The sequence below is a fragment of the Numida meleagris genome, chromosome 19 (assembly GCF_002078875.1).
Source record: "Numida meleagris isolate 19003 breed g44 Domestic line chromosome 19, NumMel1.0, whole genome shotgun sequence".
Classification (NCBI taxonomy): Eukaryota; Metazoa; Chordata; class Aves; order Galliformes; family Numididae; genus Numida; species Numida meleagris.
Window position 1 is genome coordinate 801,404 of NC_034427.1, and position 20,511 is coordinate 821,914.

Here is a 20,511-nt window from a genome sequence, read left to right on the forward strand (position 1 = left end):
CTCATCTTCAATTTGTCCTGTCTACACCATCATGCTATTCATCCAGTAAAACAGTGCTTTTCAGCTTCTCTGGAGTCAATCTCAATTTACTTCTGTGCTCCTTCTCCCCAACCCACACATCACCTGCAATCACGTTTCCAGCAGAGTCTCCCAGATCTATTAAGCTAGGCCAGTTCTGCGGGCAGAATGACATCCCACTCTGCCTTAACTTACACCTGCTACGTGTGTCACTGCCTGCTGTGTTACACAGGAGACAGCGTCTATCAGTTTCCCCATCAGTGTGGGGAATCTAACTTGTCAGGCCAAAGAGAAGACTGTGGGAACGGAAGGACAAGGTAACAAGGGGAAGCAGGAGACACAAGGAGCTGCTCTCTGCACTGGCAAAGAGCGGAACACCAGGGGCAGCAGGAAGGCTTTGCTCTGCAAGGAAAGGAAGGGGCAGAAAGAAGACAGCAATTACAGGAATCTTTTTCTTGTTGGACGTCTGTAATGGGAAGGGGAAGACAGCAAAGGCAGAGCACAGGACAACCGTGCCCAAAAGACAAACCATAAGGAACTTCTGGATGACTTTTCAGATGTTCTCAACTACATACCAGGTGGAAACCTCTCATTAAAACATTCTCTGGCAAGGCAATGCAGAACAATGAACATACTCTGAGAAATTACATACCATGTTAACGTAGCTTCAGCAGCATCCTTCACTCTCATGGATGCAGGGTTTGGCTCCTTATCTCCTTTGTACTTGACCTCTTGTTCACTACTCTTGGATTTACTTCCTGAAATACCCAGCTCCACAATCTCCAGTACCTCTTTCAAACAATCCTAAAACACATGAGGAACTATCTTAAAACAGAAGCACCCCAGCAAACATCTCAAAGACCTCAGTGCAACAGCAACAGATCATTCATTTAAACAGCATGCTGCTGCTAGCACGAGCTCAGAAGTAAAGGCAGAAAATTATTTTAACTGACAGTGTTGAAATAAGACCACGTTTGCCAGAAGAATTATATTTTCTCTGTATATAGATGTCTAATTGTGTTAGTATGCCTGCATGTCTAATGCTAGAAAGTGCTCTGAATTAATACATACACAATATATTCCATCAGACATGTACAAAACAGCCAAGAGGGCTAGGAATGCAATTGAAAAATATAAACATATTTTAAAAGATAAATGCATTTCTGAAATTATCTGCAGAAAATTTAATTAAGTTCTAAGGATACTAAGATTTAACTCATCTGGAAAATTGCAAAAAAATTTTTCCAAATCTTTCAATTGCCAAGAGCATCCATAAGGAAGGAAAATATCCTAGTATCTAGTCATCAAGAGAACAATAACAGTGTTCCAAAAGTACACAGCAAAGCATCAACAAACATACTACAAAACAGGCCAACACTCAGTGGGACCACAGGTATGACTGACAAATATTGCTCACTGCAAAATAAATGATTTGAAATGACTGAAATATCTGGACTGCTACAACAAAAGTTGTGATCTGATGGCGTAAGCAAGGGATTAAAGAGGAAAGTTTTGTCAAGAACAAGTAGCTGTCTGCAATCAGAACACAAATCAATGATCAGTTTTTACCACCAGAAACCAGGCAGGGTCTGTGCTTTGGCCTGTTTGGTTTCTTGCATTCACAATTCATGTAGAAAAATAAGCAAAAAAAGAAAAATAAAGCATAATGTAACTGCATAAAACCATGCTGATTCCAGGGAAATCACCCCTTCCTGGTCACCTACTACCAACTGCCAGTTTCCCAAAGTGCATGCAGAAAGCATCTTTATTGTAAACTCTGCCTGTTATTTTTTATTTTTTTTTAATATATATGCAGATTACTGAGCTGTCTCCATAAGATAACATACAATGAAAACAGAAGCTCATACAAAAAAAAGAAGATTTTTTTGAGAGTATGACATGAACAGATCAGCAACATGCATCTTCCATTTCCTGTTCTTTTCAAACTCCCCCAGGAAACTGCATCTTGGATTGAGCTTTGCCTTGCTCGGCTTCTAGTCCTGGCACCAGTGCTGTTCAACATCTTTATCAGTGATGCAGACAGTGGGATTGAGCACACCCTCAGCAAGTCTGAAACCAAGCTGAGTGATGCAGGTGATAGTACAGAAGGAAGGGATGCCATCCAAAGGGACCTGGACAGGCCACACAAACCTAATGAGGTTCAACAAGACCAAGTGCAGGGTGTTGCACTGGTGTTGGGGCAATCCCAGATATGTGTATAGACCAGGAAAAGAATTCCTTCAGAGTAGCCCTGTGGAGCAGGAAGGTCCTGGTGGATGAGAAGGTGGACCTGAGCCAGCAGTGTGTGATTGCAGCCTGGAATGCCAGCAGTATCCTGGGCAGCATCAACAGAGCGGGGCAGTGGGGCAGGGAGGAGATTGTCCCCTTCTGCTCTGCCCTTGTGAGACTGCATCTAGAGTACTGTGCACAAGCCTGGGGCCACCAGCACAGGAAGGATGCAGAGCAGTCAGAGAGGGTCCAGAAGAGGCCACAAAGACAATCAGAGGGCTGGAGCACCTCTGCTATCAAGAAAGGTTGAGAGAGTTGGGCTTGTTCTGCCTGGAGAAGACTCCAGGAACATGCTACTGCAGCCTTCTAGTAATTAGAGAGGGCTTATAAATGGGAGGGAGACTGACTTTTTACACAGTCTGATAGTGATAGGATGAGAGAGAATAACTTTGAACAAAAATAAGGGAGATTTAGGTTAGATGCTTGGAGGAAATTCTTTACTCAGAGAGCGGTGAGGCCCTGGCACTGCTGCCCTGAGAAACTGGGGATGCCCCATCCATGGAAGCGTTCAAGGCCAGCCTGGATGGAGCCCTGGGCACCTTGAGCCGGTACCTGATTTAATGATTGGCAACCATGCCTGTGGCAGGGGAGTTGGAGTTCAATGGTCTTTAAGGTTCTTTACAACACAAGCCATTCTGTGATTCTTATGCTTTTATGATCATCAAAATATTAGCATTAAAGCAATTCCATTGTTAAATTGCTTCAGTTAGGTAAGAGCTGAGAAATGAGAAAAGACATTGCTTTTAGGGAAGCTTATCTGCAGCAGGTAACTACACTATTTATCGGCCAATAATTCTCATATTTCCCCATTAATTCTCTGTTTTTTCGATTTCAGGCTTTTTCTTCTTTTTTTCAGTTTACAAAGCAAGAAGAAAGATCAAGATACTTTCTTATTTATATGAAAGGTGGTTGAAAAGCCAAAAATATTCTCAGTGAATGAAGAGGAGAAATCAAAATTGAAAGCTATTTTCCAAGTAAACTAGTTTTGAAACACCTGCTTTGCTTTTGAAAACTACAAAGACACGTTGTTCTAAAGTCTGAAACATTGATAGGCTGAGGACAAAAGGCATATCAATTTGGGGCGCTGCGAATACACACACCAGAGATTCTTACCTTCTCATCCAGCATGTCAGGGTGCTCGGTGAGCCAGACACAGAGGCACTGGAAAGCTGCAACTATCACAGAGTGAAGGTCACGGGAGTGGAGTGGGGCTGGCCGGCTGCACTGGAACACTATGTAGCTGCACACAGAACTAATAGCTCGCTTTTGATCAGAGGAATCAACAACCACTTTCACCTGTATGAAGCAAGTAGAAGAGCATTTCTAAATGCAGTTTTAAGAAATGTGAATAAACAGTTGAACTATTTCACGGTGAAAATGTTAAACAATGATGGATACTGGAACCAAAAGAAACGCTGCATTAAGGTGCCACCACATCACTTGGCTTTGTTTCCAAGAGCAAGAATATACCACTCTGGTTGATAAGAAACTAATAACAAGCTGAATATATTTGTATTTTAAACTTATTTCCAGCAAAGACCTCTCCTTCAGCTTCAGCAACCCTACTCATGTCCACATGGTATCTCTAAGAAACCACTCACTGCCCATTGTCCCATCCAGGGAGCTTCATTCTGCTCCCATCCTTTTCCACTAGGCAAATTCTGTCAGCACAGTGCTTTTCTTTCACTTTCTCTCTGATAAACAACCATGCTCAGACAAGCAGATTAACCAGAAAAAAACTTCATTTGCAGAAAACCCCCTCAGCTTCTATCCCTGCCCAGCTGGGCCTCAGGGAGCAAGGCTCTGGACCGTGAGGGCTAGTGAAGGATTATGCACATCAAGTGACAAGGATGAGCAGACTAAAGTTAACCAGATCACTCAATCTCTCTTCATATGAACTGACACAGGAGCAGCCAGTTAAACCTGCATTTTCCTATTCTGTAGCATTTGACTATGCCATATAAAGTCTTACTCATTATTTGAGGGGCACCACCAGCATCTTGCTGAATGGTCTTACTGGTGACAACACGGGAGCCAGACAGCTATACTCAACAACGGTACGTACAATAATTTGGAGCTTCCTTTGGAAGCATAAGATATATGGCAGAGTCCCTTAGGACAAGTAGGCTGGGGAACCAGCACTCTTGCAGGAAACATCATTTTTCTAATGGACCAAGTCCCAGTAATAACCTGGAGCTGAAAAGATACAGGACAAGGCATCCCCTAACCTGGGAAAGGCTTTGGGAATAGTGGTTTCCAAAGGTGAAAGCAGAACAGGTTCTCTGCTCTGCAGCTATGCAGTATGTAGAGATCTCTTTTGACTTGATTCATTACTAAGAAAAAGAGGACTACCCTGGATGTCCCAGTCACTTGAGAATTATACAAAGATTACAATGTTTAATATTAAACTGGGTAGATATTTGAAAACATGTTTTTACAGTCTCATCTCATTGCACACCAAAGTGGGGACTGGAGGATATCCTAGCTTAATCAGGAACCCGTGATTCTGTATTGTGCTCAGGAACACACTGTAACCATGTTTGAACTCATTGCAGAATACTTTCAAATGTGTCCTTCAGCTCACGCTACTGCAGTAACGAAAACAGCACGCAGCCCACCATGGCTCAGTGCTGACTCCAAGCTTTAAAAGAGCAAAGCAAAACCACTCATATGTGATTCCATGAGAAAGATTAGGACCCAACCAGCTAAAATTTGCCAGAATCATACAGTAGAGCTACATGTATCTGAACCACCCACCCTGAGCTTCGCTTTCAGCCCGAAGGTATTTACTGCACTCACTTTGCTTAAATCACTGAGTATGTGTGTGAGGATAAGATGGAGCAATCCTACACAAGGAGGAGTGTACTTTCTTTTCTGCAAAGAGAACATCTGTGCACAGATGTCTGCCTGGTGGCATGACTTTCACCTGGACAGAACAGGAATGGCCCCTTTGAGAAGAGGCTGAAGTAACTAAAACTTCATCTCTCACCTTTGCCAATCCAGAGAGAAGTTCCAACGCAGCCAGTGAGATGCTCATGTCCTGCCTCCACTGTGAGTTAAGCCTTTGGGTTACCAGATGAATGCTGCGTATCAGAAGTCCTGCAGCCGTATCTGTATTAAGAGCTAGGATATAACCCCAGTACCACATACCACAGGGAGGGAAAATAACTAAGCATTAGTAACAATAAGCAAAGCACAGGCACAAGCCAAAGCAGCCACGATACGCACATAAAATTATACGCAACCCAGAATCTGGAAATTAGGTCTCTCCTGCACAGGCTAACTCCCTTGTATGCAACACCAGTGCACTACACAAATGCATTCAGATTAGCATCTTATCTCAATTTGGTTTTGTTTCTTTTAAAGACATTTTGGACAATCACAGCACTCTGGTGCATTTCAGCAACAGAACAGCTCGTTTCAGGTTGTGCTGTTGTTTGCTCCACACTTATATTGTGGTCTTTCAGACTCAGAAGGATTTAGGCATTAGTCACGTATGTTAGACATCAGTACTCATAGTAATGAACCAACAGAGCACATGTAACTTCAGATATCTAAGCAAGACATTTCTTATTCTCTCTATACACTGTATTTATCAGAAGCTGCATTAGATATTTACGTGTAGATAATGAAAGAAACCATTCTGGAAGAAAAGAGATAATTGTTTCTAAACTTTTAATTTTCCTGAACTTTTAGCTAAAATTAAAAAAAAAGAAGCACTTTTAGGAGCAGTTGCTCATAACTTCATAGTATTCAATATTATATACGCTTGTTAAAACTGAAGTAGGCAAATTAATTTCAGAAACAATGTCCTCTGTCACCCTAGCAGCAGATTCAAACATCAGCTACAATTAACCAGTAAAAATAAACCATCTTGTTTTCCAACTTTCCCTTCAAGCATCCAGCAGAAAAGTTGAAATTCCTTTCATAAATTTATTATAACCTTACCTTGAGGGCACAGGATTTTTTTTCTTATATCCAGTAAAATCAATCAATAATGCCAACAAGTTTGGGGACAAAATATTACAAAAAATATCTTTCAATTTATACTATGGTTTGAAAAGTCAGCGACTCAACTACTTAAAACACATTCTTTTTAACCTTACAAAGGAATATTTTACATTGAGAGATGCCAGAAAAACCAATGAAAACATATGAATTAAACACATAATTAAGGTGGTGTAGTAAAAACTAGCACTTGAAATCACTTCAGACAAATCCTTTAGAGAAATCACTAACACACTTATGCAAATTCCTGTATCTATATATACCATATACATGTGAATACGCTAAAATCTTTCCCACTAATCTCTCTTCTTACACTGAGAACTGGGGGAAAGAAACATTTTTGTCTGGTGAGAACAGTTTCCCACCTAGCCTACAATGTGGTCTGTTTTCACATTCAGTTGGCTAACATCAATTACATTGCTATAGCATGAAGGAGCAAATGAAATTCCAGAATCTCCACATTCAGCTGGCTTACCACACAAAGACTTAGTAGGACATGTTAATTGATGAAATCCTGTTATAACAAATGACACATTGAAAGCTTTCTGCTTCTTAGTTTTGTAAAAACAGGAGTCTCCCAAATAGTCTTTAAAAACAGTTAAGAGAAGGTACTACTAAACTTGGAATGCTACCAAAATAAATGAAGTCATTAATTTGCAGCCGATATACATTTATCGCATTAATGTTCATTAAAATTAGACATCTTGAAAATGCCTGATAAAGTAAAACAGTTTTCCATAAGCTTTTTAAGAAGTTGTATTGGGAGAGTCCTTTAGCAGGATTAAAAACCAACTAACACAAAAACCAACCAGCACACGTGAGCACCATATATGGGTGCATATGGGATCAAATCAGCAAAAAACAAAGGAGTATCCATCTTGGCTTCAAAACACTCATGCACATTAATGTATTAGCCAGAACTACAACATGGGGAAAAAAATCAAGTTAGGATATAATAATACCACTTTTTTCCAAAGAGCTATCCTTACCATAATCCCTTAGAAGGGCTTGCGCTGGTCGTTCACTGTCTGGTGTCGTCGGCTCCGTACTGCCTCCACTTGCAGTACTAATGCCACTGTTAGTACGACTGTGGCTTTTGAAGAGGTTATTTTCACCACCATTCTGCAAATATAGAAAAAAATAAAAATCAGAACGCTGAAAGCCCAGCAAGAACATAATCTGGCCACCACTGTTAAACACCAGCATCATCTCCTTCTGAGTGACTGAGTGACCCGCCTGGCAGAGGAGGGAAAGGCTGCTGACATAGTCTAGGTAGACTTCAGCAAAGCCTTTGACTCTGACTCCCACAGAATTCTCTTGGAGAAGCTGGCAGACAGTGGCTGGGACGGGTACTCTCTTCACTGGGCAAAGAGCTGGCTGGATGGCCAGGCCTAGAGAGTGGTGGTGAATGGAGTCACATCCAGCTGGCAGCCAGTCATGAGAGGTGTTCCCCAGGGGTTAGACTGGAGGATCTGGGGGTGTCAGCTGACAGCCAGCTGAATGTGAGCCAGCAGCGTGCTCAGGTGGCCAAGAAGGCCAATGGCATCCTGGTTTGTGTCAGAAACAGTGCAGCCAGAAGGAGCAGGAGGTGATGATCCCTTCGTTCTCAGCGCTGGTGATGCTGCACCTTGAGTGCTGCGTTCGGTGTTGGGTCCCTCACTACAAGAAAGACATTGAGATCCTAGAGCGTGTCCAGAGAAGGGCAATGAAGCTGTGAAGGGTCTGGAGCACAAGATTATGAGGGGTGGGAGAGGGAACTGGGATGGTTCAGTTTGGAGAAGAGAAGGCACAGGGGAAACCTCATCACTCCCTGCAACTCCCTGAAAGGAGGTTGTAGTGAGGTGGGGGTCGGCCTTTTCTCCCATCTGACTAGTGATAGGATGAGAGGTAATGGCCTTAAGTTGTACCGGGGAGGTTCAGGTTGAATATTAAGGAAAATTTCTTAAAAAGAGTGGTGAGGCACTTGCACAGGCTGCCCAGGGAGGTGTTGGAGTCACTGTACCTGGAGGTGTTTAAGAAACATGGAGATGTGGTACTGAGGTACATGGTTTAGTGGGCACGGTGGTGATGGGTTGACACTGGACTACATGATCTTAGTGGTCTTTTCCAACCTTAATGATTCTATGAAACTGAAAGTCAGTTTTAATTAATGAGAAGATTTCCCGAACAGAATTTTCTATAACAAAAGATACTTTCAAATACAGTGGGAAAATATGATCATACCTCTTCACTGAACTTATTTAAATTGCAGATAAAATGAACTATATTCTTTCTGAAGCGATAACTACATAAACAACAAAACAAAGCTTACCGTTTCCATTTGACAGCCAATGGCTTCTAACAGTGCTGAGTCTTGAACAATATTCAACATTGCACCTGAAGAATTAGGCATAAGAAGGTAACTAAAAACCACAGTAGATTACTTACACCTAAAATGCAGAGAAGCACTGAAGGTCTAGCATCAGGAATCTCCTTCCTGATTTAAACAGAGCTTTTATAAGAGTTTTATAAAACACAAGGATTTGCTTCAGGCTTAGCAATTTGATGCAGATGAGAGCTGAGATAGAGAATTCTTTCAGCTATTTTAAAAACACTTTGAACATGGGTTTCCTGAATTCCTCAGTTCAGAAGGATTCTTGTTTCACAAAAGGGCTGGAACGTTTCCCTGTCTCCCAGCAGACTGTGCTCATTTAAAAACTCAGGTTACATTTAAAGAGGTTTACCGATTTTGTGAGTAAAAAAGCAGCATTTGTTAGGTAACAGACAGCTAGAGCGCACCGCGTGTAATCCAAAGCCACCCCAAGGGTTACACAGCACTGGCTGGGCTCCCCTCTGTGCCTGGCACAAGGAGCCTCCCTTCCTCAGTCTGGCCATTAAGACCCAAAAGGCACTTGGTAAGTGGCAAACAAAAACGTGCTTTCACTACTTAATGGGCTGCCAGTACAGGCAGCAGCCTGCTGGAAGATAAGGTAAGATCTCCTCCATCCTGCAACCCTTAAGACATCAACACAAGAGACCACAATCATTCTCATACTCATCAAGGACCCATTAAATGAACCTCAAATCCACTCCAGCACAAGCATTTTTCAGAGATGTTTCTGAACAAAATCTAGGCCAATATTTCCAACATTGTCCTCCAAACTCACAGATTATTAAAGTAAATATAAATTTCATTTCAGTTTAGCAAAAACATTAAACCAAATTCCAAAATCAGGAAGTCAGAGCATCATGAGAGGCATGATACTCCAAAACTCTCCCTACCTACAAGTGACCTCCAGGATCCAATTTTTCATGCCTCTTCTTTTTTTTTTTTTTTTTTTTTTTTTTTAACTGCATTCAAATCAGACAGCAGGTAGACAGAAAAATCCAGCCTGGGTGAGAGAGCTACAAACAAGAGTAACACACATGTCAACTAAAACTGACAATGTGTTCTGGATGCCTTATGTCAAGTGGTGCACACAGCCTGTACCTGCATTATTTTTCCTCCAACCCAGCCATGAGGGTTTAGGAGAACACCAGTTGTGATAGGAAGGGAAACACCTCAGCCATTGTCAAATATTTAATAAGCAGCTGGAAATAAACACCAATGTTGCTGAGAGGCTGGTGGCACATGCAAGAATCTCTGGCTAAGCTAGAGACTCATGAATCCTTTCCAACCAAAGACAGTGGGACATGAACTCCTCTTACATGTGTAGCTAATAGGAAGACTGAGGAAACAATGCAGTAAGGTCTGTCAGCCAGGTAAAGGTAAAAAAACATCACAGGCAGAGTATATGAACAGCTGAGATGCAGGCACCAACTTGTAGTGGAGGCGTGTAAGAACACATGGGTAGGATTTAACATCACCCAGCCCACAGTCCTGCAACTGATACAGCCACATGTGCACTGATTCTCTGTGAGTGTCACTTAGAGAACCACTTCGAAACCACACACATCCACATCCTTTCACTTGCAGCACTGGCTGCAAATCATCTTTCAAAATTATTATCCCCATGTCTTCTGCTTGTACAGAAAAGGTTTCAAGAGCTGTCTTGAAAGAAAAGCTTTCAGAAGGACTCTGCAGACCGGATTTGTTTCCATTCACTTCATTGATTATGCCCTTTTTCCTCCCTCTCCTATTATTCCAGGCAGGCTTCCAGAACCAGACAGATACCTACCAGTGCAAATCCACTTGCTTTTTAAATTGTTAAAGGAAAATGGCACGGTAACTATTTTGAGGACACCATAATGTGAAAAAGGTACTTCTACATAATGAGAGAGAAGCAAATCAGGGAAAAAAAGTATAAGGCAACAAAATTTTTACCTGGCTGAAAATACATCTGCTTAACAGACTGTGCACTATGCAAGATTCCAGCTTCTTCTTACTTCCTCAGCACGGACATGTTAACACATCCAATCACCTCAAAGAACAGTTTGTTGCCAAACCATGATATATCTGCAGACTGTATGCTGGAGCTTTTGTGCGAGGATTGACACAGTGCTAAACAAATACCATCTGTATTCTGCAAACGCTAGAGTACTTGTTACCCAGTATTTCAATTTGTTTCTAGGCTCAAGCATGGCAAAAACTGAAATGTTCCCTGTAATCCATTACTCAAGAATTTTTACTAATATTAGAACAACATTTCTTCTTATTTCCATTCTGAGTTATGACTTTTGCTGCTAGAAAGTGCTTTAATTCTATTTTTACTTTTCAAGTACAATTCTACATTTAGAATGGTAGAGAGAGATTACTTAACAAAAATGTGAGGCTTTTGAAGATGTTTTGAGAATGTGAGGGAGATTATACAGAAGATGACCTGACAGGAATTTCACCTCTTTTTCTTGCAAAGTATCACATGAAAGTACCAAATTATTCTAGGAGATATGAAGACACTTCCATAACACAATTGATAAATTAAAAATATTGAAATTACCTAGTATCATTTGAGTGTTGTTGGGATCTGTTTCAGTTTGCAAAGCTCCTATAAGTATATTCACAAGCCTCAGCTTCAAGGAAAGGAAGGTTACTGGTTTATCATACGTTGAGCTGTCATCATTGCTGAATTTCCCTTCCAGGACAACCTGAAGGAAAAATAAATTTAGTTCAGTATCAATTAGAAATCAATGCCATATTTGCACTAAACATACCAGCATGGCATTGCTTTCAAAAGTCAGCATCCACAGCACACATTGCTCCTGTCAAACTTGTGCTAAGAGTTTCAGGCTAAACAGAATGCCAAATACCACAACTCACCCAGACGCCACTCCACAACCCAGAAAACAAAATACTACACGTAAAACAAAGCTGTAAGGTTATTACCTCCGATTTTATGGTTCCAAAATGATGAGGGAGAGGCAGCAAAGACAGCAAGATGTTAATCGAAGCTCTTCTTAGCTCTGTGGGGTTTACATAGATTTTAAACTTTGAGAGTTCTCTGCAAATCAAAGCACCATACAATTAATCAACTTTTCATAAGATTTTGAAGACAAATCTAACTAAGTGAAAATTAATTATACAGCCACCCCTTGGTCTTAAATAATTTGTTATATACAATGTAGCTGTTTCTTTCTAGATTCAAGATTCTTATTTTATAGTAGTCACAATGAAACAATTAGCAAATTACGAATTCCTGCCTGAATTAAGTATTTTGCACCAAACCATAAAGCAAGTGAAAGTCTTATTCATATTCTGCAACCCCAAGGCAGGAAGTGCCAGTCACAAGCCTGTGTGCTTACTGCAAATCACAACAACCCAGCTCTACCAGAAATCCACAGAATATGCTTATGTGCTTCTTGTATAAAATATGCTCTGCTTCAAAATAGATCACATTTTTAAGTAGGCACTAGTAAATTCTTCCACTTGTAAGAACCACCTACAAGAAGCAGCAGCTCATATTTAAGCCCAGAAGATGAATAATAGTTTATACATAACTTCAAACTGAAACGCAGCATCACTACAGACAACAAATGGAGAAGAAGGCAGGCACAGAGCAGTAGTAAATGCCTTAAGTTATTTAGCAAAATATGCAGAAATCTGTACAGCTCTGACAAACACTTCCACTAGTTTAGGAAGCTACTCCAATTTCCCTAGGCTGCCTAAATGAACAATTTTTTCATTTAATGATGTGTAAGGTTACTTTCTGAATAAAGTCACTGCAGTAACAGCCAGTATACAACGTGCTGCAAAATTCTCCTTAAAAACAAGTCAGCTCTAAAAGTATTTGAGCTAAAGCACTTCTTTTCCCTATTCTCGTAGCTACTGCTTTTCAATAATGAATACTTAGATAACACAACTCAAACATTTCATTTTTTTAAAAAGGGCTGCTATTACTTTAAAGATAATTGCATTAAATGAAATGAAAAATTAGGGCTTATGAAATGCTGCTGTTATCACTATCAAATACATACACATACTGGGGCCCACATTACAGAACTCCTTCAGTGAAAGGCATCCAGGAATGACAGAAACCCCAGAAGATAAACACATCCCCACATTTCTGATAATATCTATAAGGAAACAGCAATTTACCTGTCAGGTAAAATAGTTTCAAGAGCCGAAATGAAATACGGAACCACGACATCAATTCCTTTCAGGTCACAGCAGAACAAAGGAGGGGAGTTCAGAATAACACTGGCAAGAACGGGGTGGCAGACGAAATCTGCTATCTGCAAACCCTGAATTAAAAGCATGTAAAATCTGACAAAGAAAGATAAGATTGAATTATTTGCACATAAAAAGTATCAGCATCCCACACGAACATGAATGTGCAGCAATTAGATCTTTTCTACATAGAACAGCTTAAAAATCAGAGCTGAGAGAATCTTTTCTGAGCATTCCCCTCAGTTACGTTAGCACAGGCAAGAGCACTTAGCTAGCTTTCAAAAAAAAAAAAGCCACACTAATGGCATGTATTACATGAGAAAAGCCAGCAGACCACCATTCAGCTGCAGCATCTGCCTTGTTGCAACTCGGGGGCTGGGAGCTGCTGCAGCTACAGCACAGGTGTTTGCTAACAGTGCTCCCCCTGCTACTGCCCCCTCTGTGGTGTAAACAAGACCTTGGTTCTAATTCCCCAGCACAGAAGGAAAATACTGCAAAATCCTTGTGGGGGGACAACACTGTGATCAGCAATTCTAACATCTGGAAAATGAGAATGAAAATATAAATCACCTATTTCAAATGAAAAAGCAGAGGGCTATGAACCACCTTATCTAGCTGGCCATCATCCCAAAGTACCTCGTCTCTTAAAGCAGTTAAGATTCCTCTGCAGGTTTTAGGTTGAGGTGTATTTATATTAAAGAAACTACAAAAAAAAAAAAAAAAACCTACAACTTAACAAAACAGAGGAATCTGACTGTGTAAGAGAAACAGACCATCTAATGCATATAGCACTACCACATACACGAACTAAAATGGTTCAGTTCTGCAGGAAGTTTTGATGCCACCTATGGCAAATGTAACTGAACAGTTTGAGAGAGTTATGATTTATGAAGTTGATTCTCTGCCTCTGGCTTTTGCTACTTTTTAACCAAAAAAGTTGAAAAAACAAAGACTATGATAGGCAAGATGGCCCTATTTTACTAGAAATAAAACTGAAATTGAGGTAGTTCAGGATAAAAAATAAAAAAAATATAACTAAAAATAAATAAACAATAGAATAGTAGTGTATTTCTGTCTGTAAAATCATTAAATAAACCACACTCCATCCCAGTGTTGTTTGACAGCATAAGACCTTTCACAGTCTAACAAAACACAGCCTCACATCTGCACATTTTTGTCCACCTTACCAACATTTGATGGCAAGTTTTAAAACCCTCAAGTGTCAGAAAGATAAAAAAAAAAACGTTCCCTCCAGCTGTTGGAGGGGCTCCCCCTCAAGCACAGCTTGAAGAAAGTCCAATGGAAACCAGCACCATAAGCAGACAAATCCAACGCTCGGTTTAGAGAGGGAGCTCTGTCTGCACCACCTGCAGGCCAACCACGCTCTTAGAGCTGGCAGACAGGATTCAGACAGTAACTGAATGCTATGCACTGCAAATTCCTTTACGCTGTAAAATTATACCAATAAAGCAACTGGAAGATAGGTTAGTACCGGGATAAGTAAGCTGGTAATATTTCCTCCCCAGTCTTCTTGCTACAAAATATCCTACACAGTGTCCCGCACGCCTCTGCCCTTCCTGCTTCATAGTTGTCTGGGAATTCACTGGCATCAAACAAAGGGTTGGAAGCCATTGTATCTGTGGACATTTGGGATCCTTTCCGGCGAAACTCCACACTAGCTTGAGTTGCTATAGCTGGGAAGAGAAAAGACAGCATTTCACTGTGTTTGTTAACATATATAATAGGCTCATGGGATCCTGGACACAAAGATCAAGTCCAATTTAGCAGTTGTCATGAAGGTATTAGTTCACTGTATTTGAGTCAGTGCCTCTGTTTAAGAACTATTTGAGGCTATAACTAACTTTTGTCCTTAGAAGGATGGCAACAATTGACCTTCATAATCTGAAGTCAATCCCAATTTTGTGTTGGCAACTGTCTCCTTGTATCCAACAATACCTCCCTATCCTCTCGGAGGACAAGGACCTTCCTTGCCTTGTTCTCATCTCCAGAAAAGAAAGCACCACCTTTCCTTTCACCCTTAAAATACCAACAATCTTTTTCACCATGCCATTACTATGTCCTCCACACAAGTGTCTACTTGCAGCTGCCTAATAGCCTATCCTGCTCTGAACATCAAGCTACTTTGATCCAATTACATTGCATAAACACAAATTATTTTTTTAGGGAAAAAAAAAAAAAGAAAGAAAAAAATCCAAGAATTCCAAAGGACCCATGACAGAAAGAAATCTGCTGAGAGCCACTCTCCTGCTTTGGTCCCTCTCTCCTTGTATGAGCCCAGACTGCTTCCAGATGGAAGCTACCAGGAAGGCAGGCCTCCCCTGAGTACTAACACACAATGTGCTCCGCAGACGCCTTGAGAGACCACTGTCACCACATGGCCGGGTTCTGGGGTCTGGTTACAGTTGGGAAACTGGAGCTCAATGATCTTTAAGGTCCCTCTCAACCTAAGCCATTCTGTGATTCTGCTTAGCCTCGTGCTCTCTTCTTGCAGGATGGCTCTGCCAGCCCAACCCAATTCAATTCATGTCTTTTTTCCAGTACCTCTTTCACACGTCAGTATCACACACATAGGATGCAAGAGGCTACTCATCTTGCTGGCTACTTCATTTCTTCTAAAATGGCAGCCAAAACAGATCTATGTATAATGGCCTCAATGTCCAAGGAAAAAGAAAAAAAAAAAAAACAGTAAAAAATTCACTCTTGGATTACTAATGGCAGAAGCGGCATTTTCTTTCTCATTTTTAGCTAAGACTATGCTGATCTTCAGAAATTTTACGAGCTCCAAACCAAACAGAACAAATAATGTGTGCTCCTAATGAATCAAGCTAACAACTCTACCAGTACTAGAAAACCTACTCTATCTCAAGCTTGGGATACTAGGGAATATCGGATTCACAATCAGTCTTGCAAACAAAGACTTGAACACTTGGACATTTTGAATACTTTTTCATTTCTGGATAAGATTTTTGTTTGGATTTAGTTTTTGTTGTTGTTGCTTGTTTCTGTTTCTTTTAAAAAGAAACTTTCTAATGACAAGCGCCTACTTTTAATTTTTGTCTATGAATTCATTGTTTGACCTATTGTTACCTTGGAAATTTTCACAGCGTATGTAGTAAATAAGCACAAATCTTTATGCATCTTCCCATGAGCCATTTTTTGTCCTAAATAAGCTATCCAGCAATATACTGTAGTTGGAAAAAAACACTACATGCACAATGCATACAAATCAAACACTAGATCTGTAAAATAAGCTTTAAGTAAAAAAAACATGGTTAGTGCAAAGTCCTGAAACTCATGACATGATCACAGACTAGAGTACATAAAAGATGGGACTGATTCAGGCAGATTAATTTGCTTTTGCCAACAATCCTCCCCATTCAAAAACACACACAAAAAATTACTTGTCTTTTTCAAGTAAAAGTGCAAAAGCTACAAGAAACAATGAGAATGAATTTACAAATAAAAGATGGGATTATGGAAAAAGAAAAGCATGACCGCAATTAAGGAAAAGCTACTTGTTCCTACTTACAAGATTTATAAGAAAGAAGAATTTGGATAAAAGATGCTGCAAGATAATAGAAATAAAATGGAAACAAATCAAAGGACAGCAGTAGTTATAAAATACTTTTAAGATGGTGAAATTGTAATATAAGTTAAGAAGCTTTTAGCTTTTTTAAAAAATAGATTAAAAGCTTTATGATACAGCAAGCTTGTTAAACACATAGGAAATCGGCATTCAGGTCCAAAATTATGGTTTTGAAAGTATCATGCAAAACAATGAACAAAAAGTTACAAAATACTAACAAGATTTAGATCTGTTCACATCAACGCACATCAGTTCTTTAAAAGGATGTATTAACCCTTCCCAGCTCAGGTGCATTTGCCTGTGTTACATTGTATGTGGAGCACACAGTGGGACCCACGGCTTCTGTGACTCAGTTATGTCTCGTAAGGGGAAGATCACTTACCTACAGAGTCTCCTCAATCATAAGCTTCCAAACCATGAGCTCCTGACTGTATTACTGCTCCATCCTCCGTATGCCAAGCTGCTAACAACCCAAACCAGCATGGGCATGCCTCCCCTGACAACCAGCTCCACCAACAACCTTCCAAAGCAGAAATAAAAGGCAGAGCACCACTAAAAAGATCAACATCTCAAAAACAATCTCCAGAAACAGAAGAGAGAGAAAAAAGACTCCAGTAGCCAGGCATCATGAGAGCAATCTGCATCCCTTATGCTTCTCCGCACATGCAGGGTCAGATCAAGACCTATGCCAAGCCTCTCAGCAATAGTCAACGTTTCCCTCAACAGGGTTTCTCCTGCCTGCCTCCTGGACCTTCTATTACAGTCTTTGAGGCACGACAATAACAACAGGAGGGCCAAAAGCGATGAGGCTTAAACTTTACCCCCAAGATTGCTTTGAGGCCCAACAACACCTGGGTGACATCAGCAACCACCTGCAGCACAACTCCCCCAGCCACTTTACAACACATGGCTGGCAAGCCTGCGACTTCTTCAGGAACAAGGTTTAAGAAGAAGCCCATCATCTGGAAGATCCAATTGCTGAAATGCTGGCACAAGGGAGTAACGAGTTTTCCCAGTCCTCACTGTTTGCTGAGGACAGCGATGAGCAGCAGCACACTTGTACGGCCCAGTGTGTCTGACATCCTGCCGACGAGCTGGAGCTCAGCACATGCACGTAGCCCCCAGAGCGGCCATATTCAGGGATGCCTGTCTAACGCCTTCCCAATTGATTTCTTAAGGAGTTTTATCAAGAACCGACCATGTGGAGCAAATCACACCACACTTAAACAATGTTCACCGAGCCATCTAATTCTACAGACTGTACTGGCAATATCTGATTCCTTTCAATGCCAAACACACTCTTTAGAACAGAGCGTTTTCCTCTCTTCCCACAATACAGAATGTTTACTAGCTGCCTTCTCCAAAGCCATAAAGCTTCACCATTAAGGCTTCAATGCAGAAACTAAAACCTGACACAGGATAGGCACAAGAGCATTGGCACTGATGATGGCAAGATCCCTGTTATGTCTTCAGAATCCAAACAACTATGCAAGACCATCTGGAAGGAGGAGGCTCAGAACAAACAGGAAGACTGCTTTCTAGATGATGAAACCCCATCAACACTCAGCTGTATACAGATTACCTCCAGCTAACCTCAGCAGAGAAAATAATTCTGCAATCTCTCTTTTCCTAAAGAGACACAGACTAAAAACACTATAACTGCAAATGTGAAATATCTGTAATAACTGTCGCAGGATTCTGGATTAGTACAAGTTTTCCCGCGGAAATAAGAGAAAACTGAAAAGAGAGGAGAATTATTTATATTCACAGAACCACAGAATAGTTGAAGTTGGAACACATGGACATCACCGAGTCAGGCATCCAGCTCAAATCAAAGCAAGGTCAACTAGAGTGGGCTGGGTTACTCTCCCATCCACCCAAGTATTTATCAGCTCAAAACCTACGAAAAGTTGCATATTTTTTCCACCTCAGAAACGCCCTTCTTACTCTTCTTGACTCCCTTTCTGGAGGTGAAAGAGTTGAAGAAATCAGAAACATGAGGCACTGCATCGAGAAGAAAAGCAAAAGGACCAGAAAAGCAAAATCTACTCATTTGCCTGGGCCTTCACCAACTGCTCCTTAATTCGTAAAGCTCATCAAATAGACTTCTTGTAAGACAGGAGAAAGATGACGTGCTAGACCCTGTGAATCAGCAAGGCTCATTTAAAGGAGCTGAACTAAATTCTGAAGTAGAACTTGAGACTGCATCCCATTCTGCATGGTTTCTTCTCAGGTAGCTCATGAACATCTCTTTAGAAATCACATCACATCAGGCTTTGTTGAAAATTTGTGTCACATGCAGTAAGAGGAATAAAAAAAACACTCCAGAAGATGCAGTTTTCTGGAAAGGTGTACCAGGGCAGTGATATCTCCTTGGTCTTGTAGAGAGAGAATTTTCTTCCTGAGGCTTACAAAAGGTTTATCAATAGCAGTGTCAAACATGCAAAACTCATCCAAGCTAGTGACATAAGCATTACTGTACCAGGCTGTTGAGAATGGGAGATGGACTATGAAACACTGGCATTGCCAACCTATAGACAAAAAGAAGTCATAACAAGACATCTTTTCATCCTCTTCCCTAAGCACGGGGATTGTGACAATCAGCTGTCCCTTCTCTAATAACCTCTTTTCACAAGCCTTACCTTGGGGGATCAGATCCAGCCAACATGGGTACATGAAAGGCAGATCCTACCTGACCTACCTGATCTCCTTCTACAAACAAGCGACCCAACTGGTGAATGATGGAAAGACTACTGACATAGTTTACCTAGACTTCAGCAAAGCCTTTAACACTGTCTCCCACAGAATTCTCTTGGAGAAACTAGCAGACAGTGGCTGGGACGGGTACTCTCTTCACTGGGTAAAGAGCTGGCTGGATGGCCAGGCCCAGAGAGTGGTGGTGAATGGAGTCACATCCAGCTGGCAGCCAGTCTTTAGAAGTGTTCCCCAGGGGTCGTATTGGGGGCAGCCCTCTTGAATAGCATTATTGATGATCTGGATGAGGGGACTGAGTGCACCCACACTAAGTTTGCAGATGACACCAAGCTGGGAGGAAGAGTCGATCTGCCTGGGGGTAGGAAGGCATTACAAAGGCATCTGGACAGCCTAGATCAATGGGCCGAGGCCAATGGGAGGGGCTTTAACAAGACCAAGCACAGAGTCATGCACTTTAATCACAACCCCTGGCAGTGGTACAGGCTTTGGGCAGAGTAGCTGGTAAGTGGCATGGAGAAAAAGAATCTGGCGGTGTCAGCTGACAGTCGGCTGAACATGAGCCAGCAGCGTGCCCAGGTGACCAAGAAGGCCAATGGCATCCTGGTTTGTGTCAGAAACAGTGCAGCCAGAAGGAGCAGGAAGTGATTGTACCTCTGCACTTGGCACTGGTGACACCGCACCTTGAGTGCTGTGTTCGGTGTTAGGTCCCTCACTACAAGAAAGACATTGAGACCCTGCAGCATGTCCAGAGAAGGGCAAAGTGTCTGGAGCACAAGATTATTAGGGGTGGGGGAGGAAACTGGGATGGTTCAGTCTGGAGAAGAGGAGGCTCAAGGGAGACCTCATCGCTCTCTACAACTCTCTGAAAGGAGGCTGAAGCAAGGTGGGAGTTGGCCTCTTCTCCTAGGACACTAATAGCCTCAAATTGTGCCGGGGAGGTTCAGGTTGGATATTAAAAATGATTTGTTCTCTGAAAGAGTGGTGAGGCACTGGCACAGGCTGCCCAGGGAGGTGTTGGAGTCTCTGTCCCTGGAGGTGTTCAAGAAACATGGAGATGAGGCATTGAGGGATGTGGTTTAGCAGGCACGATGATGACAGGCTGATGGCTGGACTAGGTGATCTTAGTGGTCTTTTCCAACCTTAATGATTCTATTTTGGATAGAATAAGCAGAGGCAAGTGAATGGGCACAACTCCAAGATATGATGGGCCTCACTTGTGTGATGGAGAGGAACCACAGTGTACAGCCTTTTTGGCCCATGTCACCAGTCCAGCATGGCACCTTCTGCCTTA

At 41.5% G+C, this 20,511-nt stretch overlaps 1 protein-coding gene across 4 annotated transcripts in view; it reads right to left on the reverse strand.

The window, feature by feature from the left end:
• Positions 1–20,511, reverse strand: part of RALGAPB (Ral GTPase activating protein non-catalytic beta subunit) — a 63,773-nt gene that overhangs the window by 22,689 nt on the left and 20,573 nt on the right. For 3 of the 4 annotated variants that reach the window (XR_002444155.1, XM_021416512.1, XM_021416513.1), the window contains exons 10-18: positions 14,391–14,592; positions 12,827–12,994; positions 11,618–11,732; positions 11,232–11,379; positions 8,627–8,691; positions 7,305–7,437; positions 5,297–5,430; positions 3,421–3,603; positions 671–822 (exon numbers count right to left, since the gene is read on the reverse strand). Coding sequence is in view for 3 of the 4 variants with exons in the window: in XM_021416512.1 (XP_021272187.1) it covers positions 671–822; positions 3,421–3,603; positions 5,297–5,430; positions 7,305–7,437; positions 8,627–8,691; positions 11,232–11,379; positions 11,618–11,732; positions 12,827–12,994; positions 14,391–14,592 (1,300 nt within the window). In the remaining variant the exon portion in view is untranslated. The remainder of the gene's footprint in view (positions 1–670; positions 823–3,420; positions 3,604–5,296; positions 5,431–7,304; positions 7,438–8,626; positions 8,692–11,231; positions 11,380–11,617; positions 11,733–12,826; positions 12,995–14,390; positions 14,593–20,511) is intronic. The other variant, XM_021416514.1, reaches the window with a different exon arrangement.